General features: G+C 46.9%; 2 protein-coding genes and 1 long non-coding RNA gene across 8 annotated transcripts in view; 1 reads left to right on the forward strand and 2 right to left on the reverse strand.

The window, feature by feature from the left end:
- Nucleotides 1-25,394, reverse strand: part of LOC308663138 — an 861,733-nt gene that overhangs the window by 313,382 nt on the left and 522,957 nt on the right. The window lies entirely within an intron of this gene.
- Nucleotides 1-25,394, forward strand: part of PIAS2 (protein inhibitor of activated STAT 2) — a 104,770-nt gene that overhangs the window by 21,891 nt on the left and 57,485 nt on the right. For 2 of the 5 annotated variants that reach the window (XM_081319264.1, XM_081319262.1), the window contains exons 12-14: nucleotides 17,952-18,091; nucleotides 18,643-18,680; nucleotides 22,096-24,938. In XM_081319264.1, the coding sequence (XP_081175390.1) occupies nucleotides 17,952-18,091; nucleotides 18,643-18,680; nucleotides 22,096-22,290 (373 nt within the window). In that variant the 3' untranslated portion in view covers nucleotides 22,291-24,938. Of the gene's footprint in view, nucleotides 1-17,951; nucleotides 18,092-18,642; nucleotides 18,681-22,095; nucleotides 24,939-25,394 lie in introns of those variants that run through there. The other 3 variants (XM_081319263.1, XM_081319265.1, XM_081319266.1) reach the window with 3 other exon arrangements.
- Nucleotides 23,213-25,394, reverse strand: part of LOC308663094 (elongation factor 2-like) — a 55,249-nt gene continuing 53,067 nt past the window's right edge. For both annotated transcript variants that reach the window (XM_081319251.1, XM_081319252.1), the window contains exon 15: nucleotides 23,213-25,292. In XM_081319251.1, coding sequence (XP_081175377.1) covers nucleotides 25,099-25,292 — 194 coding nt within the window. In that variant the 3' untranslated portion in view covers nucleotides 23,213-25,098. The remainder of the gene's footprint in view (nucleotides 25,293-25,394) is intronic.

Consider the following 25,394-nt stretch of genomic DNA (forward strand, 5'->3'; position numbering starts at 1 on the left):
TTGCGAAAGTCATTGAGAGCGTGGTGGCACGGCAACTCCCTTTGGTCCTGGAGGAAACTGAGTATCTGGATCCGTACCAATCGGGTTTCAGGCCCGGGTATAGCACGGAGACGGCATTGGTCGCGCTGGTGAATGATCTCTGGCGGGCCCGGGACAGGGGTTACTCCTCTATCCTGGTCTTATTAGATCTCTCAGCGGCTTTTGATACCATCTACCATGTGAGATGGCCTCACGAGGTCGATGGATCGTTAAGGTGCTTCCAAGTGAAAGGCAGAACGCAGAGATGCAATCATATGAAGCTTTATTCAACGATAGATTAGAGAGAAAGAATTACTTGGCATGGAGGCATCCATGCCTATGTGAGAGAGAGAACAAAAGAACAGAGAGCAAGCAAGCATAGCATAACTAGAACAGAACAAAGAGCAGCCCATTGAGCAGAGGTATTTATGGGGGGTCTCAGCCCCTCCCTAACCATAAAACTCTCTCGCCAATGGGGCTGCAGGGGCCGGGGACCCCTGACCTGTTAGATGTTTAGTGCCAGCCATTGGCAGTTCCCTAAAAAGGTCATCAGATGGAGGCAAAGAGGCTTCTTTGCTTCCACTGATGAGCCAAGGGTCTCAGACCCAACAGCCCCATTGGCGAGAGAGTTTTATGGTCAGGGAGGGACCAAGACCCCCCATAAATACCTCTGCACGAGGGGCTGCTCTTTGTTCTCGTTCTCTCGTTCTCATTCTAGTTCTAACTCTACTCCTAGCCCCTAGTCCTTCTTCTGTTTTAGTTATGTAATGCTAGCTTGTTTGCTTTTATTTTATTTCTCTCTCACATGCAGGCATGAATGCTTTCATGCCATGTATTTCTTTCTCTCTGATCTATCATTGAATAAAGCTAATATGATTGCATCTCTGCGTGATGCCTTTACTTGGAAGCACCTTTAACGATTCATCGTGAGATCACCTCACAAGTTGGTAGCCAGAGGCTGGTTTAAAGGAATGCTTCCAAGCCAGCCAGGATCTATACAACAAGATGTCTGGAAGACCCGGCTCAAATCTATTTATAACGGATGGCAGGACTTCTCCTATCGTGACCAGAAGTCATCGATCAAAGACGGCGTCCCTGCCTACATCCAAGTCTTCAGTCCCTGAAGCAATCTCAGCTGCAGATGAGAGCACAAATGACCTTCATTCCGTCAGAGGATCCAGCAGAGCGTCTAGGACCCCTTCACATGTCTCTTTACAACTGAATGCCACAGAGGAGAGCATAGAAGGCTTGCAGACTGCCCAAGACTGCTCAGATGCTGCAGAGACGGACCTGGCTGAAACCAAACGCCGCGTGAGTAAGCTGACTGCACAGGAACGTGAAGAGCTGCTTAAAGAGATCTTTGCAATGCAGGGGAGGGGGAAGGCAGCCCGGGAAACAGCTCAGAAAGCCTCAGAACCCCTGGTGAGCCTTTCCCTAACGACCACGAGGCCTCCAAATATGGCGCCCGCCACCCTTAGTGACCCCGGGACCCCAGGGCTTTTGGCGCGAACCCCCCCGCCCAGCTGTGAGCTACAGCTTCCTGGGGCAAGTGGAAACAAGATGGCTCCGCCCACATGGTCTGGCACAGGAAACAAGATGGCGGCCCCCAATAAGCCCACACGGTCTAACAAAGACAAACCTCTTTTAAGCCTGGAAAGCCAGCAATCCCTGGCATCCAGCCGAAATAGCATGCAATCCCTGGCATCCAGCAGAAATAGTATGCAATCCCTGGCATCCGGCCAAAGCAGCATGCAAATTCCTCAGTTCTCCCCACCACAAAGCCTAAAGTCCAATGATGACAATGATGTCTGTCCAGCCAAAACTGTTACAATGGCACTTCAGACAGCCATGCAAGCCCTGGCCACAGCCTTAGAGGCCAGCAAGACAGCGGCCCCAGCATCGGGGGTGCCCAGCCCCCCCCCCAGGCCTCCTATTCTCTCCCCAGGGCCCAACTGCCAGGGGGGGTCCAGCCTGGAGCCTCCCAACGATCAGCCCCCGCGGCCTCCTACCTTCTCTTCAGGTCTTCAGGACCAGCGATGGCAAAGCAAATCAGGCAATGCTGAAAATCCATGTGCTTGCAATTCCCAAAAGGAACCATTGCAGCAGCTGCAACCCGGCAAATCTGGGCTCCGCCCCCCCCAATGCCTCATGGGAAGAAAGGAGAAATCCTGAACAACGCCCTCCCCCAGATCACATGGTTTCCGGGCACGCCCATTTGGAGTTACTAAATAATCAAGAAAAAATTCCCTCCTCGACCACTAGAGGGACCCCTTTCCCTTTTATGTCGATGGACATTTCAGAGATCTTTGAAAATGGCTCTGAGAGGGATTTTTTTTCCAGCGGCAAATCTTCCAAGCGACTTTAAAAAGCTACAACTGGGAGGAGAAAATTACAATAGTAGGAGTAAAGATATACAGGTATATCTCTTAAAGAATGGGACTCTACAAATGGTTCAGAAACCACCCCCTCCCCCATGGGGACGTCAAGAAGAATGGCGACATTTGCAAGCTTACTCTGGTCTGCTCAGTTCGCTGGATAATAACTTGTTCTCCAGCATCCCAGCAGGACTCAGAGCTGCTCAAGTTTGGCAGCTACTATACAATTTATTCAACAGCGATACCATTGGTTCTGTCACCAGACATACAACTGAGCTTTATTCAACCAAACTGAGGTTTGGTGCCAGCATGCCTGAACATCTTGCAAAATTAAAGGCACTCAGGGCAGAATTGATGTCCAGAGATTTTCCTGTAACTGATGTGAACATGGTCGCGATCATTTTTGCTTCCCTAGACAGGAGTTGGAGCAATTTCATTGTTTCACTCGAAGCGGTCAAAAGGGAAGACATAAATCTGTCCTATCTCACAGGGAGACTCATCGAAGAGGATAGGAGGAGACGGGATGCTGGAGAATACGCCAGAGTCACCACTCAGCAAGCCAGAAGGGGGCGCCACAACTCAGAGCAAATTAATGCTTTACTTAAGTGCTTCATCTGTGGCTCTGAGGAGCACCTCAAGAAAGACTGCCCCCATCAACATCAAGCCCCTAAACGTGGTCCCAATCAAGTAAGGGGCAAGGGGCAAGGAAGGGGGCGTGGCAGGGGCAAGGGAAATTTTCTGCATACTTGTTCCCTCACCCCCACAACAAAGGCTGATAGCTCCACTGACTTATGGTTACTGGACTCTGGAGCTTCTTCTCACATTACTAATATGAGTCAAGGTTTTAAAAGGTTAAAGAAAATTAACTCATCTGTCAAAGTGGCAAACAGTGATACTGCTTCAGTTGTTGGGGAGGGGTTTGTTTCTGTACCTGGACTTGGAAAAGTTGAAGGTGTTTTGCATGCTCCTTCCATTGCCAACAACCTATTAAGCATCACCAAACTATGTGACGATGACAAAGTGGAAGTTTTATTTCGCAAGGGGGGAGGTCATGTCACCCGGGACCAGAGGGTCATTGGAAATATTACCATCATAAATGGCTTACCATATTTTTCTCCCAAGCCACCACAGCCTGCCCCAAGGCTTTCCAAGGGCAGTGTGGGCAAGGAGCCTGAATCTCAGCAGGCACCTACAGCACCACTCAAAGCAACTAGAGCCAAGAGGGTGTCAGTGGGGAAGGCGCTTCACGATAAGTGCGCCCACATCATGCACAGAAGGCTAGGACATGCAAGCTTCCCTGTAGTTAAAAAGATGGGAGAATTTGCTGAGGGAGTCCAGCTCAAGGACTGTGACGTGTTTCTGGACTGTGCCATTTGCAAGAAAACAAAGAGGAAGGCTGCCCCTACCCCAAAGGTGTCATTGCGTAAGGCTCACTACCCATACCAACTAGTACATGTTGATTTGGTTGGGCCTTTTACACCATCCCTAAGGAAAAAAAAGTATTTTCTCACTGCCGTTGATGATTTTTCACGATACGGGCACGTGTATACCCTCACAGAAAAATCTGAAGCCTTTGACGCCATAAAGTCACTGTACAACTTCGTAGAGACCCAGTACAAGACCAAGATCGCACAACTGCAGAGCGATCACGGGGCTGAGTTCATGTCCCGAAAGTTCCAGGACTGGGTAAGGCGTAAGGGCATCCGCCATTTTCTTACTGCACCATTCACCCCTTCTCAAAATGGTGTAGCTGAGAAAAGAAATGGAATCCTGCAAACCATGATGCGTAGTCTGATTGCGGACGCTAATGTCGCAGAATCATACTGGGGAGAGGCAATCCACTATGCCAATTACACCTTAAACCGCACCTGGAGCAGTGTTGTGAACCAGACCCCATATTTCCTGGTTCACGGTAGGAAACCAAATCTGGCACATTTGCGTGTGTTTGGTTCCTATGCATGGGTGCACATCCCCAAGCAGCTGCGGAAGAAGGGGAGATCTGTTTCCCAGAGACTAAGGTTCTTGGGCTATGCTCCTGGCTCCAAGGCCTATCGTTTCCTGGGAGAAGGGGGCAGGCCTGTGACTTCCCAATCTGCCTCTTTCGAAGAGGATTCCAATTGGGCCCAGATCCACTCAAATGATCTGAGCCCATATGCCAACCGACCCAGCAAAGGCACACCGACCACGACATCACCTGAGACGACCACATACCCTGCCACCGACGAAAGTGAGGAACAAGACGAAGATGCGTCCAGTCCCATGGAGGAAGACACGCCATCTTCACCCCCAGCGACGCCTCAGAGACCCACGGAAGAAAAGAGCGGTGAGTGGCAGAAGGTAAGGAGGTCAAAGCGGTCCAACAAAGGGGTCCCGCCAAAGAGAATTGACATTGGCCACATCGCGTCTGTCAACAGCGTTGTGGTCACCCCAAAATCCTTCTCTGACATCCAGGAGCTGCCCATCGAAGAGCAGGAGAAATGGCAGCTCGCAATGGAGAAGGAGATGCAGAGCTTAAAGAAACTCAAAGTCTTCACCCCCCAGCAACCACCAAAGGAGAGGAAAGTCATTGGCACAAGGTGGGTTTACAAAGCCAAACCACTTGCCAATGGCCTCTACCTATATAAAGCCCGTTTAGTAGCCCAGGGCTTCGCTCAGCGCTATATGGAAGACTACGCCGAGACGTACTCTCCAACCGTCCGCGCAGAGAGCGTCAAGGCCGCCCTCGTGACTGCAGCCGCTCTGGGAGAAGAAGTCTTCCAATTCGACATTCAGACGGCTTACCTCCACGCCAACTTGGACCGGCAGATCTACGTGAGGGCTCCTCCTGGCTACCAGCAAGAAGGGGGAAATACATGGTTGCTCCACAAAGGGTTATATGGTCTCAAGCAGTCAGGGAAATTATGGTATGACTGTCTTAGAAAGAGTTTAGAACAAGTTGGTTTCACCACATCTCATGCAGATGAATGTGTTTTCACACGCAATTCCAAGGGTACCACAGAACGGGTGTTAGTTTATGTCAGGGGTCCTCAAACTACGGCCCGTGGGCCACAAGTGGCCCGCGGAGCGCATTTACCCGGCCCGCCGGGTGTTTTTGTCTCAGGACATCCGTATGGCCAGATCCGTATGGCCAGCCCCAACCTCCGCAAGTGAAAGCAAGGGAGATTGCAATTGGCTCCTGCGATCTCCCTGCGGCCCGGCTTTCTCTTGCAGAAGGCAGGCTGAAACGGAGCAAGGAATGCGAATCGCTCGATCTCGCGCTCCTGCGATCTCCTCTGCTCGGGTTCAGCTTCACTTGCTACAAGAGAAAGCAGGCTGAAACAAAGCAAGGGAGATTCCCTCGCTCCGTTTCAGCCTGCTTTGTCTTGTAGCAAAAGAAACTGAAACCGAGCAGAGGAGATCGCAGGAGCGCGAGATCGGGCGATTCGCATTCCTTGCTCCGTTTCAGCCTGCCTTCTGCAAGAGAAAGCCGGGCCGCAGGGCTGCCTCCGTAGGTACTGCTCTAACGCGGAGAGGGAAGGACAAAGAGGGAGGGAAGGAGGAAAGAAGGAAGGGACAATGGGAGAGGGAGGGAGGGAGAGGGAGAAAGAGAAAAATAGAGAGAGAGAAGGAAAATTAAAGAGGGAGGGAAACAGAGGAAGAGGGAGAAATAGAGGGAAAGAGAAAAATAGAGAGGGAGAGAAAGAGGGAGAGAGAGAAGGAGAAAGAAAGGGAGGGAAATAGAGGGAGAGAGAGAAAGAGGGAGAGGGAAAGAGGCAGAGAAAGAAAGGGAGAGAGAAGGAGAAAGAAAGGGAGGGAAAGAGAAAAATAGAGAGGGAGAAGGAGAAAAGGAGGGAAACGGAGAGAGAGAAAGAGAGGGAAAGAGAAAAATAGAGAGGGAGAGAAAGGGAGAGAGAGGAGAAAGAAAGGGAGGGAAATAGAGGGAGAGAGAAAGAGGGAGAGGGAAAGAGGGAGAGAAAGAAAGGGAGAGAGACAAGGAGAAAGAAAGAGGGAGGGAAATAGAGGAAGAGGGAGAAATAGAGGGAAAGAGAAAAATAGAGAGGGAGGAGAAAGAAAGGGAGGGAAACGGAGAGAGAGAAAGAGGGAGAAATAGAGGGAAAGAGAAAAATAGGGAAAGAAGGAAAGGGAGAGAGAGAAAGAAGGAGAGGAGAAAGAAAGAGGGAGGGGGAGAGAGGGAGAGAAAGAGAAGGAGAGAGAGAAATTAAATTAGTAACATGATTGTTAAGTGAATCTGGTTTCCCCACTAACTTTGCTTGTCAGAAGGTTGCAAAAGGCAATCACATGACCCTGGAACAATGTGACCATCATAAATATGAATCGATTGCCAAGCATCTGAATGTAAATCACATGACCCTGGGGATGCTGCAACGGTCATAAATGTGAAAAATGGTCATAAGTCACTTTTTTCAGTGTCGTAACTTTGAACGGTCACTAAGTGAATCATTGTAAGTTGAGGACTACCTGTACTTTATCATTTTTTTCCTTTTTTAGGGGGGGTGTCAAGTTTTTGACACGTTGCTGGGTGACTGGTGGTACTCGGACATTGCCTTGTCCTAAAAGTGGTACAATGGATGAAAAGGTTGAAAAGCCCTGTTTTAGTATACTGGTGCTATTTGGTTCAGAATATTTTTTTTCTTGTTTTCCTGCTCTAAAAACTGGGTGCGTCTTATGGTCAGGTGCATCTACTTCCACAGATTACAGCTTTTCTGCTTTCAAAAAACAAAGAAGTACCAGAGCTCAATGATGCAGAATGGAAATGGCACCTTGCCTTTCTAACAGATGTAACAGAGCTACTCAACAGTTTCAATGTGCAACTTCAAGGAAAAGGGAAGCTCATCTGTGATATGCAATCACATGCCAAAGCATTTGAAGTAAAATTAGGCCTCCTCATCAAACAAGTGAAGGAGGAAAACTTCTGCCATCTCCCCACAACTCAAAATCTGTTAGCGGAAAAACCATTGGTTGCATTCCCAAACAAAACATGTGTGGATTCACTGGAAAAATTGCAAAAGGACTTCCAATTTAGATTTAAAGAGCTTCATCTCCATGAACAGGACATACAGCTTTTCCATAACCCATTTTCTATTGACATTGAAAATGTGGATACAATTTACCAAATGGAACTGGCTGAACTGCAGAATTGTGACTCTCTGAAAGACGCATTCAAGTCAAGCAGCCTTCATAGTTTCTATGCATCTCTCCCCTCTGAGACATATCCTCATCTCAGGAACCATGCACTTAAAATGGCAACCATCTTTGGCAGCACTTATGTCTGTGAACAGACTTTTCCAGAATGAAACATCTGAAATCTCCAACCAGATCTAGACTAACGGATGAACACTTGCATCACTTGTTATGACTAGCAGTGACAAATATGGAACCGGACATTGACCATCTCATTAGCCAAAAGCAGCCCCATAGTTCCCATTGAAATACTGGAAAGTTTGTTGATTTAACTTTACTTGTTCTTCATTTTAAATATTGTATTTATTCCCGTTTTGTTTCTTTACTTCAAAATAAGATATATGCAGTGTGCATAGGTATTTGTTCATAGTTTTTTTTAACTATAGTCCGGCCCCCCAACGGTCTGAAAGATCGTGAACTGGCCCCCTGTTTAAAAAGTTTGAGGACCCCTGGTTTATGTGGACGACCTATTATATGTAGGACCTGACAAGGAAGGGTGTGATGAATTTGCCAAGGCCCTGGAAGAAAAGTTTACTCTGAAGTCTTTGGGGCGGGTTGACAAGTACTTGGGTGTGCATATTTTGGCCACTAAGGGGGGGTTCGCTCTATCTCAAAAAGAAAAGATAGAGGAATTACTGGCCAAATGCAAAATGACAGAATCTAATCCTACGCATAGCCCAATGCAATGCGACTTTTACAACCACTCCCATAAGGACGGTCCTGAGTTCACAGATAACACGCTTTACAGATCTGTGATTGGCTCCTTGCTATACATCAGCAATTGGATCAGACCTGACATAGCTTTAGCTGTGAATCTATTGTCCAGGCACGTGGAACACCCAAAGGAATTCCACTGGACTGCTGTCAAAAGGGTGCTTAGATACCTTAAGGGCACAGCTGATGCCCTCCTTATGCTAGAACCAGAGAAGGGGAAGACGGCCCAGCTCTCCGCTTACTCAGACGCAGACTGGGCTGGCGACACCAAAACTAGACGGAGCACTTCTGGTTTCCTCATATTGCTAAATGGCTGCCCAATACATTGGCATGTTAGGCAGCAAAAATTTATTTCTTGCTCCACGGCTGAGGCTGAATATGCCAGCCTGTCAGACACGGCCAATGATTTGACTTGGTTCAATGAGCTGATAACAAGCATCTGGGCATCTCCCCCTCTGCCCATCCAAATTCTAGAGGACAACACTGCCGCAATTGCAATCTCGGAGGCTTATGCAGTAGGCTCCAGATCTCGCCATATAGACATACGCTATAAAAATGTCAGGCAGCTTACCAAAAAGGGTTTTATACATGTTGAGCACTGTAACACAGCTGACCAGATAGCTGATCTGTTTACCAAGCCTGTTCCCATTGACCGGCACAACCTTCTGTGTAAGCGTTTGTGTTTGGCCTTCTGAATGTTTTTATGCATGTCTATGACACCTGCTCGCCCCTCACATACATTCACTGGTCCCTGTCATTGGCTGGCAAGAAGGGGAATTGTTAGATGTTTAGTGCCAGCCATTGGCAGTTCCCCAAAAGGGTCATCAGATGGAGGCAAAGAGGCTTCTTTGCTTCCACTGATGAGCCAAGGGTCTCAGACCCAACAGCCCCATTGGCGAGAGAGTTTTATGGTCAGGGAGGGACCAAGACCCCCCATAAATACCTCTGCACGAGGGGCTGCTCTTTGTTCTCGTTCTCTCGTTCTCATTCTAGTTCTAACTCTACTCCTAGCCCCTAGTCCTTCTTCTGTTTTAGTTATGTAATGCTAGCTTGTTTGCTTTTATTTTATTTCTCTCTCACATGCAGGCATGAATGCTTTCATGCCATGTATTTCTTTCTCTTTGATCTATCATTGAATAAAGCTAATATGATTGCATCTCTGCGTGATGCCTTTACTTGGAAGCACCTTTAACAATTCATCGTGAGATCACCTCACATGACCCACCAGTGGAAGCAAAGAAGCCTCTTTGCTCCCATCTGATGACCTTTTTGGGTAACTGCCATGGCTGGCACAAAACATCTAACATCTAACAGGTAGATGGCTAGCTTATAGACTAAGGAAAAAGCAAAGGGCTTCTAATATAGATAAAATTGAACATAAGGGAAAGGTTGTGTTTCAACAGGATCTTATTAAGGAAGCCTTTGTGGATTTTTATTCTAAATTATATGCTAAGGAAAAGATCAATGAAAAAGACATTGATGTATATTTGGAGAATGCTAGCATCCGGGTTCTTACGCAAGCACAAAAAGAGGAGATTAACCAGTTGATAACAGAAGAAGAAATTCTTATAGCAATTAAGGAATTGAAGTTGGATAAAGCGCCAGGTACGGATGGTTTGACTGCGGTTTACTATAAAAACCTACAAATGGAGTTGATAAAGCCGTTAAAGGAACTGTTTCAGACAATTCAGAGAGGGGGAAAGGTGCCTCCGTCTTGGAGAACTGCTTTTATCTCTTTGATTCCGAAGGAAGATCAAGATGCTACTCAAGTTAAAAACTATAGACCGATATCACTTTTAAATACAGATTATAAAATATTTGCTAAGGTGTTGGCTAACAGATTGATGAGGGTTCTGCAACAGGTGATTCATGGGGATCAAACTGGGTTTATTAGTGGTAGGCAAATGAAAAATAATGTGAGGCATATAGTTGATGTGTTAGAGTTTTTGGAAAGGAACAACCAGATCCCTGCGGCGCTAATTTTTTTAGATGCTGAAAAAGCTTTTGATCAATTGAATTGGCAATTTTTGATGAAAGTTTTAGATAAAATGAATTTTGGGGATAAATTTTTGCAACCAATTAGGGCATTATATCAAAAACAAACTGCCTGAATAATAGTTAATAATAGCTTGACTGAAGCATGTAATATTGAGAAGGGCACAAGGCAAGGGTGTCCGTTATCGCCTTTACTATTTGTGTTAACATTGGAGATATTACTAGTAAAAATACGGAGTTCGGAAAGAATTAAGGGTATACAAATTAGAGATCAGGATTATAGATTGAGGGCGTTCGCAGACGATCTGGTTGTTACAGTGACCCAGCCAGAAAACTCTGTTGTGGACCTGATGGAGATAATAATGCAATATGGGAGGGTTTCTGGATTTAAAGTTAATGTACAAAAAACTAAAATTCTGGCCAAAAATATGACAGTATCGCAAAAGGCTCTTTTAGAAGGATTAACTGGATTTGAGATTGCTAAAAGGGTCAAATATTTGGGGGTGTTTTTGTCACCCTCTAATACAAAGTTATATAAAAATAACTATGAAAAACTATGGGGTAAAATTCAAAAAGAAATGGAGAGTTGGGAAAAATTGCAATTGTCTTTGTTGGGAAGAATCACAGCAGTGAAAATGAATGTCCTGCCTAAATTTTTATTCTTATTTCAAATGATACCGGTTCTTAAGAAAGATTCTAATTTGGAAGAATGGCAACGGGGTATCAATAAATTTGTTTGGGCAGGGAAAAGGCCACGAGTTAAACTTAAGATTATGCAGGATACTCGTGAAAGAGGTGGTCTTAAAATGCCCAATCTTAAATTATATTATGAAGCTGCTGCGTTAGCAGGGATAAGTGATTAGATTAATTTGACACAAGAGAGATTATTAAATCTTGAGGGCCACGACTTGTTATTTGGCTGGCATGCATATTTGTTGTATGATAAGAAGGTAGATAATGTGTTTAAAGTGCATATTTTAAGACAGGCATTGTTGAGAGTTTGGAAGAAGTATAGATACAAGTTAGACTAAGATACCATTGTGGGCAATTCCAAAACACGCAATAGAAAACATAAATGTTGGTTTCAAACATGACGTGACCACGTATAAGGAGATTCTAAGCTTGGAAAGAAGTGTATGGTGTTTAAAATCGTATAATTTCTTGCGAGATGAGAAGATTGTTCAAACCTGGTTTCAATATATTCAATTACGGGCCAGGTGGAAAGAAGATCAGAAAACTGGTTTTGCAATGACTGATGAAAATTTGATAAAGCAAATTAGAAATCAGGGTCCAGCACGTATCAAACGGATATATCTTGCATTGATAGAAATTGACTCAGAAACAGAACTGGTTAAAGACTGTATGATAAAATGGGCCCAGAACATCCAAGAAGTTATTACAATGGATACGTGGGAAAAGATCTGGGTGAGGAACGTAAAATTTACACAAGCTCAAAACTTAAGAGAGAACTTTTATAAAATGTTTATAGATGGCATTTAGATCCTAAAAAGCTTGCAAGTATGTATCCGAACTATCAGCCAAAATGCTGGAGGTGTGGTGGTGAAGATGCAACGTATTTTCACATATGGTGGACTTGTAAAAAGGTCAAGGCTTTTTGGATAAAAATTTGGTGGAATATGCAGAAGATCTTCAAGCAAAAGATAAAGTTTTGTCCCCAATTCTTTTTGTTGGGTATAATTACAGATGCTACTGTTGTGGATACTAAGTTGATGTTAAATTTAGTTACAGCAGCAAGACTTTTAATAGGTCAGTATTGGAAGAAGGAGGAACTGCCAACTATAGAAGAATGGACTTTAAAGGTTTCTGACCTGGCAGAAATGGCAAAGATTTCGGCTTATTTGAAAGATCATTCGCAAGAACGCTATATTATGGAGTGGAAAAAATGGATTGAATATATTCAGAAGAAGTATGGGACTAAAAAGTTTCATTTAGCATTTGAATAGGTCTTCCTTTCTATTTTCTTTTTTTTTTCTATATGAAATATTAGTATTGTTTGTAGTTATCTTATATGAGCCAGAGAGTGATAGATTTAAGAATTTATTGTTGGTAGCATATGGATGTTTATGATTGTTTTTTGTTTTTATACCCTGTACTTAGCTCTGGGAAGTCGGGGGGGGGGAGGGGGGAAAGGGGGGTAGGGGTAGGGAGGGATAGGTAGGGGAGGGGGAGGGGGGATTGTTAAGGATAAAATGTATTTTAAAACTTTTCAATAAAAAAAAATCTAACAATTCCCCTTTTTGCCAGCCAATGACAGTTACCCAAAAAGGTCATCAGATGGGAGCAAAGAGGCTTCTTTGCTTCCACTGGTGGGTCAGGGGTCCCCGGCCCCTGCAGCCCCATTGGCGAGAGAGTTTTATGGTTAGGGAGGGGCTGAGACCCCCCATAAATACCTCTGCTCAAGGGGCTGCTCTTTGTTCTGTTCTAGTTATGCTATGCTTGCTTGCTCTCTGTTCTTTTGTTCTCTCACGCAGGCATGGATGCCTCCATGCCAAGTAATTCTTTCTCTCTAATCTATCGTTGAATAAAGCTTCATATGATTGCATCTCTGCGTTCTGCCTTTCACTTGGAAGCAAGAGGATGGTTTAAGACAACGCTTCCAAGCCAGCAGCTACTGCAAGATGAGTAAGAATCCATTTGAAACGGATTGCAGGAGGTCCCCGATTGTGACCAGGAGTCTTCAATCAAAGACAGCTGTCCTGCATCCAGCCCCTGACGCAAGCTCCGCTCCAGGTGAGAGCACAGATGACCTCTATCCCCCCAGAGGACCCAGCGGAGCTCCAGAGACCCCTTCGCATGCCTCCCTACATCTGCAAGCCACAGAGGGAAGCATGGAAGGCTTGCAGTCCACCCAAGACTGCCCAGACGCAGCAGAAACGGCCCGGGCCCAAGCCAAACGCCGCGTGGGCCAGATGACTAAACAGGAATGCGAGGAGTTGCTCTTAACACTCCTTACAGCACAAAGGACGCCACAAGCCCCTCCACCAGGGATACCAGCGCAGAGGGACTCTGGACGCCGGGTAAGTCCTCCTCCAGCGCCCACAAGGCCCCCCAACATGGCGCCGGCCACCCTGAGTGACCCTGCGACCCCGGAGCTTTTGGCGCGAAATTTCCCGCCAAACTCTAATCTGCAACTTCCGCCCCCAACCGGAAACAAGATGGCGGCCCCCAGGACACCCACATGGTCTAATAAAGATAGGCCTCAACCAAGCCTGGAGGCCCAGCAATCTGTAGCATCCAGCCGAAGTGGAACGGAAACCACTTGGTCTTCCCCACCGGAAAGCCTCAAGGCCTTTGATGCCCCCAATGCTTGCCCAGCCGAGACTGCTATAGCAGAGATTGGAGCAACTATCCGAACCCTGATTGCAGCTCTGGAGACCAAAATGACCGCAGCCTTAATATCGGGGGTAGCCAGCCTCCCTAGTTACCCTCCAAGGCCTCCAACACTGTCCCTGGGGCCTAACTGCCGGGAGGCGTCTGGCCTGGAGCCTCCCAGCTGCGTCCTGCAACCCCAGAGGGCCCCCAGTGAACCCCCGGGGCCTCCAACCTTCTCTTCGCCGCCGCCCAACCAGCGATGGGCTTCTCAAGGCAATCCACGGCATCTCTGGGCCATCCCTGCCCCATCTTGCAATCCTCGCCCCCCGGTGAGTGTTCCAGTGCCGGGGGGGCTTCAGGAAGAATCTTCAGGGCTTCTGCAGCCTTCAGCCTCTTTTCAAACTCAAATGCTGGCCGGCAGACTTGGGCACCGCCCTCCCCCGGATCACATGATTTCCGAGCATGCCCAGTCGGGGCCATTCAACCCTGAGCAGGGACAGTCCAAAAATCAGAGAAAAATACCACCAACTGCCACCAGAGGGATCCCTCTTCCATTCACCTCAATGGACAGCTCTCAGATGTATGAAAATGAGCATAGCACTAAGAAGAACTCTCTTTCACCTGCCTCTCCCCTCCCAAATGATTTTAAAAAACTGCAACTTGGGGGGGAGAATTACAACAGTTGGAATAGAGATGTGCAGGTATGTCTATTAAAGGATGGGACTCTAGAGATGGTTCTGAATCCCCCACCTCTTCCCTGGGGACCCCGAGAAGAGTGGTATCATAGACAAACATACACCACTCTGCTGAGCTCACTGGATGGCAACTTGTTCTCCAGCATTCCAGATGGACTCACAGCTGGTGAACTTTGGCGGTTATTATACAATTTATTCAACAGCGACACCATTGGTTCGATCACCAGACTCACAACTGAGTTTTACACTACCAGACTGAAGTTTGGGGCTAGCATGCCTGAACACCTAGGAAAATTGAAGACACTCAGGGCAGAACTGGTGTCCAGAGACCACCCTGTAACTGATGCAAACATGGGCGCTGTCATTCTGGCTTCCCTGGACAGAAGTTGGAGCAGCTTCATTGTTTCACTGGAGGGGACAACGAAGGAAGCCATGACTCTGTCCTACCTCGCAGGCAGGCTCATTGAAGAAGATAGAAGGCGAAGAGATGCAGGAGAATACGCCAGAGTCACCACTCAGCGAGCCAGAAGGGGGCACCACAACCCAATCAAGGAAGGGGCAAGGGGCAAGGAAGGGGGCGTGGCGGGGGCGGAGGTAGTGCCAAGGGCAATTTTGTGCATACTTGTTCTCTCACCCCCACCACAAAGGCTGATAGCCCCACTGACTTATGCTTACTGGACTCTGGAGCTTCATCTCACATTACCAATATGAGTCAAGGGTTTAAAAGGCTAAAGAAAATTAACTCATCTGTCAAGGTGGACAATGGTGATAAAGCTTTAGTTGTTGGGGAGGGCACTGTCTCTGTACCCGGGCTAGGAAAAGTTGAAGGGGTATTGCATGCTCCCTCCATTGCCAACAACCTATTAAGCATTATCAAATTATGTGACGATGACAGGGTGGAAGTTTTATTTCGCAAAGGGGGAGGTCATGTCACCCGGAACAAGAGGCCCCTGAGAACCCACCCACCTCAGAAGGGGCCTGCGCACGGAATGATAGAAAGCCCCCACAGCCAGCCCCAAGGCTGTTTAAGGAGCGCAAGGCCGAAGCGGTTGCACCCAAGCCACCTCAGACAGCACCGCTCAAGGCAACCAGAGCCAAGAGGGTGTCAGTGGGGAAGCCGCTCCACGATAAGTGTGCCCATCTCTTACACCGAAGATTAGGTCATACGAGCTTCCCTGTAGTTAAAAAGATGGGAGAGTTTGCTGAGGGAGTCCAGCTCAAGGATTGTGAGGTGTTTGTGGACTGTGCCATTTGCAAGAAGACAAAGAGGAAGGCTGCCCCCATCCCTAAAGTGTCACTGCGTAAGGCCCAATACCCGTACCAACTAGTACATGTTGATTTGGTTGGGCCTTTCACACCATCCCTAGGGAAAAGACAGTATTTTCTCACTGCCGTTGACGATTTTTCACGATACGGCCACGTGTATACCCTCACAAAAAAATCCGAAGCCTTTGACACCATAAAGTCACTGTACAACTTTGTAGAGACCCAGTACAAGACCAAGATCGCACAACTGCAGAGCGATCGCGGGGCTGAGTTCATGTCTCAGAAGTTCCAGGACTGGGTAAGGCGTAAGGGCATCCGCCATTTTCTAACTGCACCATTCACCCCTTCGCAAAATGGTGTAGCTGAGAAAAGGAATGGAATCCTGCAAACCATGATGCGTAGTCTGATTGCAGACGCAGGTGTCGCAGAATCATACTGGGGAGAGGCGGTCCACTACGCCAATTACACCTTAAACCGCACCTGGAGCAGTGTTGTGAACCAGACCCCATATTTCCTGGTTCACGGTAGGAAACCAAATCTGGCACATTTGCGTGTGTTTGGTTCCTACTGTATGCATGGGTGCACATCCCCAAGCAGCTGCAGAAGAAGGGGAGATCTGTTTCCCAGAGACTAAGGTTCTTGGGCTATGCTCCTGGCTCCAAGGCCTATCGTTTCCTGGGAAAAGGGGGCAGGCCTGTAACTCTGTGGGAGTGCCAGCCCTGTGGAACCAGCTCCCCCCTGAGCTTCGGATGGCCCCGGATCTCCGGTCCTTTCGCCGCGGCCTCAAAACACTCCTTTTCCACCTGGCTGACCTGGACTGACAGGGATTTTAATTATGTTTACAATTCTAACTTTATTCTTTAATTTATTTTAATTTATTTCAAATTTTATTTTTTAATTTACTGTACAGAGACCTTTAAGTTTTGTTGTTGTTAGCCGCCCTGAGTCCCTCGGGAGATAGGGCGGGACATAAATCCCATTAATAAATAAATAAAATAAATAAATAAGTGCTGGGAAATGGTCCTAGGTCACTTTTTTAAGGGCTGTTGTAACTTTGAACGGCCACTCGACAAACGGTCGTAAGTTCAGGACTGCCTGTAGTTGGGTAATGAAAGGTCTGCAGGGAAATACTCAAGCTGAGAGCGTACCAAGGACCCCACGGTCCTTTCCTCCTCCTCCTCCTCCTCCTCCTTCCCCCTCTTAGCATTCATGATGTTCCCTAGTTGGGTCATGGAATGTCTGCAAGAAAACAAGCAAACTCAGAGAGCACCAAGGACCCAACAATCCCTTCCTTTCTTTCTTTCTTTCTTTCTTTCTTTCTTTCTTTCTTTCTTTCTTTCTTTCTTTCTTTCTTTCTTTCTTTTCTTTCTTTCTTTCTTTCTTTCTTTCTTTCTTTCTTTCTTTCTTTCTTTCTTTCTTTTTCTTCTTTCTTCCTCTTTTTCTTTCTCTTCTCTTCCTCTCCGCAAGCCCCCCTCCCTTCTAGCACTGATGATGTTCCCTAGTTGGGTCATGAAACGTCTGCAAGAAAACCACCCAGCTCAGAGAGCACCAGGGACCCCAGAGTCCTTTTTCCTCCTCCTCCTCCTCCTCCTCCTCCTCCTCCTCTTCCTCAAATCCTTTGCACTGATGATGTTACCTAGTTAGGTAATGAAATGCCTGCAAGAAAACAACCAAGCTTTGCTTTGGTTTGCTTTACTCTGAAACTAGCCACTCTTAAAAATATATCCTCCTATCTCTGAGATGTTAGACGACCCCATGGTCTTGGTTTACCAGGAGACAGGCTGGGTTTCATGGTTTTTATTACTCGTACTAGAGGAGATTTGTAGCCCAGGATTTAAGATAAGATAACCTTTATTGTCATTTTTTTTACTGTGGGCACAACGGCACACATGAAAAATGAAATTTAGTTGCCCGCTCTCGAACACATACATGACACACACCTAAACATACTATATATAACACATAATTGTGGGGTCTCAGGTGCTCTCTGAGCTTGGTGGTTTTCTTGCAGACGTTTCATTACTCCAACTAAGTAACGTCATCTGATAGTCGTCGTTTACTAGTCATTAGTCATAAATTCCAGTCAGTTGCCAAGCGTCCGAATTTTGATCTTGTGACCGTGGGGAGGCTGCAGCGCGCATTAAGTGTGCAAGTTAAATGGTTCTAAGCCTCTTTTATCGGGGCTGTTGTGTCTTTGAACGGTCACGAAATGGAACGGTCGTAAGTCAAGGACTCGTCCTGGTGGCCTTATGGACAATCGGTCGCTGTTGCACGGTGCCTTACATCTCTTTCCAGTAACTTCTGGTTTATTTTAACGTTTCACCCACTCTTTCTTTTTTTTCCTTCTTTTTCTTCTTTTTCCCTCCCCAACCAGCGTCCTCGTGTATCAGCCAGCAGCTGTACGAGTGCCGGGAGTCAGCACGGTGGATTCCACGGCCATCGCCCCATCATTAACAGGCTACTCTGTGCCCTTCCACAATCCACCGATATCCAGCATTTCGTCTGACTTGCCTGGTAAGTAAGTGCAGGTTAGGTTTCTGGAACCGCTGGGGATTGTGGGCTGTAATGCATCACAGCATAACAAAAGTCGGAAGGGACCTTGGAGGTCTCCTAGTCCAGCCCCCCCTGCTCGAGCAGGAGAGCCCACGAAAAAGTGAGAAAGTCAGCCAGAATATCTTTCTCCTCCCCCTTTGTTGAGTGTATACCGAGCAGAGATTTCCTGCCAGGTTTGGTGAACCCTCCATCCAGTTCATTTCCTTGCTTGTTTTCAAAGTCCAGAATGCAAACTCTGGTTTGGCCTTTGAGCCGGTGGAGAATTTTGCCTTAGCCTGCTTTGACTCCCTTTCCACGCGTTAGACAAGAGACTGCGCTCTTTCCAGAGTGCGGGGAAGAGCAGCAAAGATGATCAGGGGACTGGAGACTGGATTCAGTGACATTTTGAATCTTCTCTTCTTGCCCAGCATTTATTTCATCTGCTGTGGTCCCAGGATCACAGCTTGTCATCTGAGGGTATCCTTTCACACAACACGTATTTACCGAAGGCAATGTGTTTCTTCTCTCCTTAGGCCTGGATTTTCTCTCTTTAATCCCAGTTGATCCACAGGTAAGGGTCTTAACTGCTTCTGATCAGCTTTTAACCGTCACAGAAACCTGACTTAAGCTGGAGTCAGTTTGAAATGAGAAGTGGAAGGCCTCCGAGAAGAGTTAAAACTACAGTTGTGGCTGTGCAATTAAATCTAGACGACTCCTGTGATTTCTCTGTAATCCAGACGTGTTAGTTTAAACATTGCATTATCTCCAGACAAGAAAGCAGGAATGGAGGTTGGGGCAGCTGTTTATTATTTATTGGATTTCTCCATCTCCACAAGCATCTCGGCAGTATACAGTATAAAATGTAAAATAATAATAATTAAAACAATACAAAATAAATACTCTAGAAAGGGTGCAGAGAAGAGCAACTAAGATGATCAGGGGACTGGAGGCTAAAACATATGAAGAACGGTTGCAGGAATTGGGTACGTTAAATGAAAAGGAGGTCTAGGGGTGACATGATAGCAGTCTTCCAGTATCTCAGGGGCTGCCCCAAAGAAGAGGGAGTCAAGTTGTTCTCCAAAGCGCCCGAAGGCAGGACAAGAAGCCATGGATGGAAACTAATCAAGGAGAGAAGCAACTTAGAACTAAGGAGAAACTTCCCGACAGTTAGAAAAATTAATCAGTGGAACAACCTGCCTCCAGAAGTGGTGGATGCTCCAACACTGGGAGTTTTTAAGAAGAGATTGGACAACCATTGTTTGAAATGGTATAGGGTTTCCTGCCTGAGCAGGGGGTTGGACTAGAAGACCTCCCAAGGTCCCTTCCAACTCAATTATTATTATTATTATTATTAAATATATATGGCCATTGAGTAGATTCCCAGTTTTTCTTGAGCTTTCATCAGGTTTTGATAGAATCAGTCCTGGTATCCTTCTGGATTGAGCCTGAGAAGTCTGGCTGGAGAATTCTGGGAGTTGAAGTCCACAAGTCTTAAAAGTGGCCAAGGTTGGACACCTCTGGTCTACTCTAGGAGAAGCCACTGGGATAGAACGTCCGTGCCACAGGTTGAGGGATCACTCTAGTAACTATCCACAGCTGTACAGATGTGGCCGAAAGCATTAGGTGCCTCTTAATTGTTTCCCCCGCCCCAAGAATTCCAATTTGTTGTAAACAAAATTGACACCGACAATATATATGTATATGTGTGTGTATATGTATGTGTGTAACCGAACGCATTCCTGTAAATAAGAAAGCAAATGAAAAATAGCATAGATGTAAATTATTGGAATTTCAAACCTGACAGTTTATATCCTACCCTTTGGGGACAATAACTGCAATTGGGCGTTTTCTTCCCTTCATATTGAGGAAAGTGCTCCAGTTGCCTTGATGCTTGATGGGTTCCTTCCCTTAACTGTGACTTTCAACTCTTTCCATAGATCAGGGGTAGGCAGCCTTGGCTCTTTTATGACTCGTGGACTTCAACTCCCAGAATTCCAGATCCAGCATGGGGGAACTATGGCCCCTTCATGACTGGTGGACTTCAACTCCCAGAATTCCTGAGCCAGCATGGCTCAGCTTGGAAACCTTTCCCTTTCCCCTCAGCATGGCTGGCTGAGGAATTCTGGGGGTTGAAGTCCACCAGTCATAAAAGAGCCAAGGCTGCCTACCCCGATCAATAAAATCCAATGTCTTCTCCAAAATTCTCCATATCGCTTCTGAGCTGTACCAACAATTTACGTCAATGCCAGTTTCATTGGTGTAAGGATATTTTTCCGTCATCTGGGCAGCTGCCAACACACTTTAGAGGGGACTGTTGTCTCAGAAGCTACAGCTGGCGCAGAATGCCTTGTTACTGCACCCCTCTTGATATTTCTACTAGGGAAGCTGCAGTGGCTGCTGGCGGACCTCTGGATGTAATTCAGGGTGCTGAACGTCACCTGTGGCAGAGGTCCCCAACTTTTTCCTTCTGGCAGCCTGGAGGGAAAGGGAGCAGCTAAGCAGATTGTGCCCGTGTGGAGATGCGCACGTTAACGGCACCGCATGCAGCCGCACGGCACTAGTGGCCCTGTTTGTGTAGGCGTGCAGGCGCTAGCCACCGCCGCTAGCCCTCCGTGCATGTGCAAATGGGCCACACAACCTGCTCTTGTGGCCCCATTTGTGGTGGCGTGCAGGCGCTAGCCGCTGCTGCTAGCCCCACATGCATGTGCAAACGGGTCTGCGGGCGCTAGCGTGAGTGGGTTTGAGTGCGCGCACATACGTGCACGTACTGTCCCGCAGCCCTGTGGCCAATAGGCCACGGCCTGGTACTGGGCCGTGACCCATAGGTTGGAGATCCCTGTGCCATGGAGACCTAGGTTGTTTTTCAATGAGCAATTCTTCCTTTTTTTTGTTTTTTTGTCATCCCACAAGCTGTGACATTGTTGGCATCTAGTAAGCAGTGCCACCTTGTCGGAGTGCAGAGTGCCTTTTCTGCCACAGTGTTGGTCCTCTGCCACTTGAAGATTTGGACAACCCCCTGCAAGCCTGTCTCGTCTTCAGGCAAGCCTCAAAAGAGCTGCCTCTTTCCCCCAGGCCTTGGGCCTAGGCAGGCTTTGGGATTGGTTTTATGCACTTATATGTCTTTTCTCCTGACCATCTCTCTCTTTTTTTTAAAAAAAGTGGGTTTTTATTGTGTTGCATCAAGCTTTTGTTTTCGCTTGCTATCGGGAATCGGGAATGCTTTATCTAAATTCGGTGTGGGGGGGAAAGGTTTTATAATGCAGAGGTCCCCAACCTTTTGGGCACCAGGGACCACCGGTTCCGTGGAGAGAGGGTTTTCCGCGGACCGGAGAGTGAGTGGCTTTGTGTGCTGCCTGCATCTCTCTGATGGGACTTTGCTTGTTTGTGCGGATCGGTTGCTGGGATGCCGCGGCCCGGTACTGGTCCATGGACCAGGGGGTTGGGGACCCCTGCCATACTGAGTCTGCCTCCTCCTGGGTTTATAAGCCCAGGAGTCTTATTTGCATGATAATCGGGTAGATGTCTCGGCGTTTGGCCACTGCTGCTCTGGACTCGACCAGGGTGTCTCAGTCCAGTCCAGAGACCTCAAGGTGCTTTTCCAAAAGGCAACCTGCCTTCTTTGTGTTTTGCTTTCCCTTGAAAACATTTCCTTTCTCACCCAGGAAGCTTCTTCGCCTCTCGGATGCGAAGCGAAACGTTTGCAAAACCGAGAAGGCCCAAGTTGTCTTTTTAGGTTGAGAACCTCCATCCAGGTCAGTGTTTCTTTAACCTTGGCAACTCTTAAGATGCCTGGACTTCGACTCCTAGAATTCCCCAGCCAGCTATGCTGGCTGGGGAATTCTGGGAGTCGAAGTCCACGCATCGTCTCGTTGAGAAACACTTTTTTGAGCTGGGTGCAATTGGCTAGCTGTGGCTCAAGTGCGCGTGCTATTCTCCCCCCTTGCATCTAGTCTCTCTCCCTTACCTCCACCATTGTTTGTTTCAAGCAGTACTGTGCTCCTATGTTTTTGGATAGTCTCGCCTCGACCTTGCCAGCAAACACCACATCTGGCAGCCACCTCACCACCTCCAGCCCGGTCGAAAGCAGCCCTCGCGTTAGCTCTTCGGGCCGGAACGAGACGGCCGTGCTCACCAGCGGCGGCGGCGGAAGCAACGTTCCCGATATCATTTCCTTGGACTAAAAAAGCTGATGAAACTCTTGCCAGTCTGGACTGCCTTTCTTCACAGCTTGGAACTTTTATTTTAAATATTTATTGGGAGAAAACGAAGACAGCTTTGGATTCCACGCAGCTCTTTACAGTACGCAGATTTAACGGTGGAAGAAAACTTAACTGGAAGAATTTTTGTTTTTCCTTTTTTATCTTGGATGTTTTATTTTTTCTCTTTCTCTCTCTTGTCTCTGTGTCTGTCTCTCTCTCTCTCTGTGTTGGGAGAAATATTTTCCGACAAGCCAGCCTTTCCATTTGATGGTGGTGAAGCTGTCACCGTTTTGCTATGTGGATTCAAAGGATGAATTATAACTTTGGGTTAGATCTAGCAATAATGTAAAAAAACAAAAAAACAAAAGCGGTGTTTAATAATGCACTTACTTACTTGAGGGACAAGGATCTGCCTTATCCCAGATCTAAGGACAAGAGGTTTAAATTTGGGGGGATTCTTGTCCTTTTTGCTGGGAACCCAGAAAGAAATTCTTCATGGAGAAGATGCAGTTTTGCAAACTTAACGGTTGTATAAATTGTTCACCTCTTCCCTTCCTCTTCAGTGAGATCGTAATCCTTCTCGTAAATCCTGAATTGGTGTTCCTATTTAGGAGTTCGCGCTCTCCTGAAACCCCTCAAGTTACAAGTGCAAAAAAAAACAACACCAACTCTGTGAGAACCGGGGTGGGGGGAGGGGGAGAATGCTATGCAAAGTCCGTTTTCATGCATCTAATCCGTGTTTGTAAAGATGTGAATACGATGTTCCAACGTTTGATTTTTAGGTTGGGTCGTCAATTCTCGCGAGAGGAAGAGCGAGGCAGCGATGGTGCCTTCAGCTCTTGCAAAATAGCTGGTGCTTTGGATCCTCTGGATGGGGCCTCAGCATCTTCTTTTTTTAAAAAAAAAATCTGCACAAGGATCATGAAATTGAACTGCTAACAGTTCCCATCGCTCCGATCGTGGCTAGCGGGGAAGATTGGCCCTCGGTTGCCTTTTTTTTTAAAGAGTTGTTTATCCGAGTAACTTATATGAGCCGGGAAGAATCGTCACACTAGACTTTCATCGGTTTTGGGGGGGAAAAGAGAGGGGGGGAAAAGTCAGCGAAGGAAGCAAATGAACGCTTTTGAGCATCGTGAGCAGCTGTGCTTTTTTTGGGGTGTGTTTGCGTCTCAAAATGAAGTTCCCGAAACTATCCCAAGAAGAGCGTTGCTCAAGAGTATCGTCCTTGGTAGATAACGTCCCAAGTATTTCATAAGCAACTTCGCTGCCGTTTTCATTGTACAGCATCTGTGATCCTGGGAATCTTCCAATAGGAGCCTCCCGGCAGTTTCCCACTGTCCGATTTTTGTACCCTCAAGGGCAAGTTTGTTTTTATCGAGTGCGGTGTTTTAAAGGGTCTCCAAAGCACAGCAGCAGCCAGTACTACCTAGATTGGCGTGTCCAACCTTGGCCATGTTTAAAACCTGTGGACTTTTAACTCCCAGAATTCCCCAGCCAGCATGGGCTGGCTGGGGAATTCTGGGAGTTGGAAGTCCACAGGTCTTAAATATGGCCAAGGTTGGACACCCCCCTGGCCTAGATGAGTAAAAATAAATCCTGAAAAATTGCAGTTTCTATTCCAGAGGTCAGATGGGCATTCACGCCTTAGGGGGGGGGGTCCTGCAAACTTCTTAAACGAAACCTCCCGTCTCTCTTTAATCGTTGGGCGGGGAGCATTTTGAGCCAGCGTTGACGAGGTTAAGAAAAGCTCTCTTCCTATTATTCTCCCTCCTCTCTGCTTAAAACGTTTCCGGCTCTTTCCCGCTCTGCCTTTTAACTTCCTTGCGAAAGTCTGTTTCTTTTTTTTTTTATCCAACTGTGTTCCTAAACCGCAAAGGCATTGCCGGATCAATCTTTTGCTCTTCCTAGCCAAGTCTTAATATTTATATGTGGAGTATCTGGGCCACACATAAAGTCTACCTGAGCGATGCCTAAAATGACTGCGGGTGTGGTTTCCCTGCGGATGTCCTGCCCCAAACGACGCTTGTTCTGTACCGTACGGCCATCACAGCTTGCATTTCATCCATGTCCGTTAATTTTGTATCCATTAATCTGATTCTGTACCTTTTGAGCTTTCGGTTCGACAAAATTAACGCCCTTTTGCTACTTTTTGAGATCTCTTTTCAGTGCTGTTCAAAAGGGACTTTTTCCTCCTGTAATTTTCAGCTCGCTGTGCTGCGCTTCTAAAAGTCCCGGAGAGATTCACTAAAACTCAGGCGATGTCTCTTTGTGGCGGTGGGTGGGGGGGGTGGGATGCTCTTTGTTTCAGAGCTGAATTTTCAGGCGTCTGAATCCGTGAAAGTTTAAGCCATACTTTTTGATTGAGTGATGCAGTTAGGTGGGGGATTTTAAAAAAAAACAATAAAAAAATGCCACGCTGGATTGTTTTTGCAAACTTTTCTCCAACTTGTGAGAAGCAGCTTTTCCTGTGCTAAGCAAGGGACGATACGTACTGGGGCAACAAGCCACTGAATTTGCCTAAACCCAACCTGATGTAATAACTGTGTCTCAAGAAATTCTCGCCATAAAACCCGTCAAGCGGAACGGTCCCGTTTCCGGAGAAAAATAAAAATCCTGACTCGATAATTCTAGTCAACCATACACTTTTTATTTCTCGTTATGCGAACATGACACAATTGCTGGTTTGTGTTTTCCATTTGGGTTTGTCCGATTTTCCCATTTCTTCCTTGGTTCTTGGGAAGCGATCCCGATTCCAGGGCGGGGAATTGGGCCTTGTCGTAGAGGAAGCAGTTACAATTTGTCCAGGAAGTTGTCTAGGGGCGGGATGCCTTCCTTCAAGCCTTTGCGTTTACGTGTTTCGGCCACCACTTGGAAAGGGCGTGAATTAGCATCGTACGGATCTCCGGGTAGGATCTGCCAGTGATCGAAGACGCACTGCGGGAAAGCCTGGCCCCCTGTGTTGGATCTCAGGTCGGCCGTGAAACCTGCAAGGAAGGAGGGGGAGAGAAGATGACTTTTGTACCACCACAGCCCATATTGCAGGAAGACTGCTGTGGCCTAAGGGTACTTAGAGTTGGCCTTGACTT

This window comes from Vipera berus (assembly GCF_964194415.1).
Source record: "Vipera berus genome assembly, chromosome: 2".
NCBI lineage: Eukaryota > Metazoa > Chordata > Lepidosauria > Squamata > Viperidae > Vipera > Vipera berus.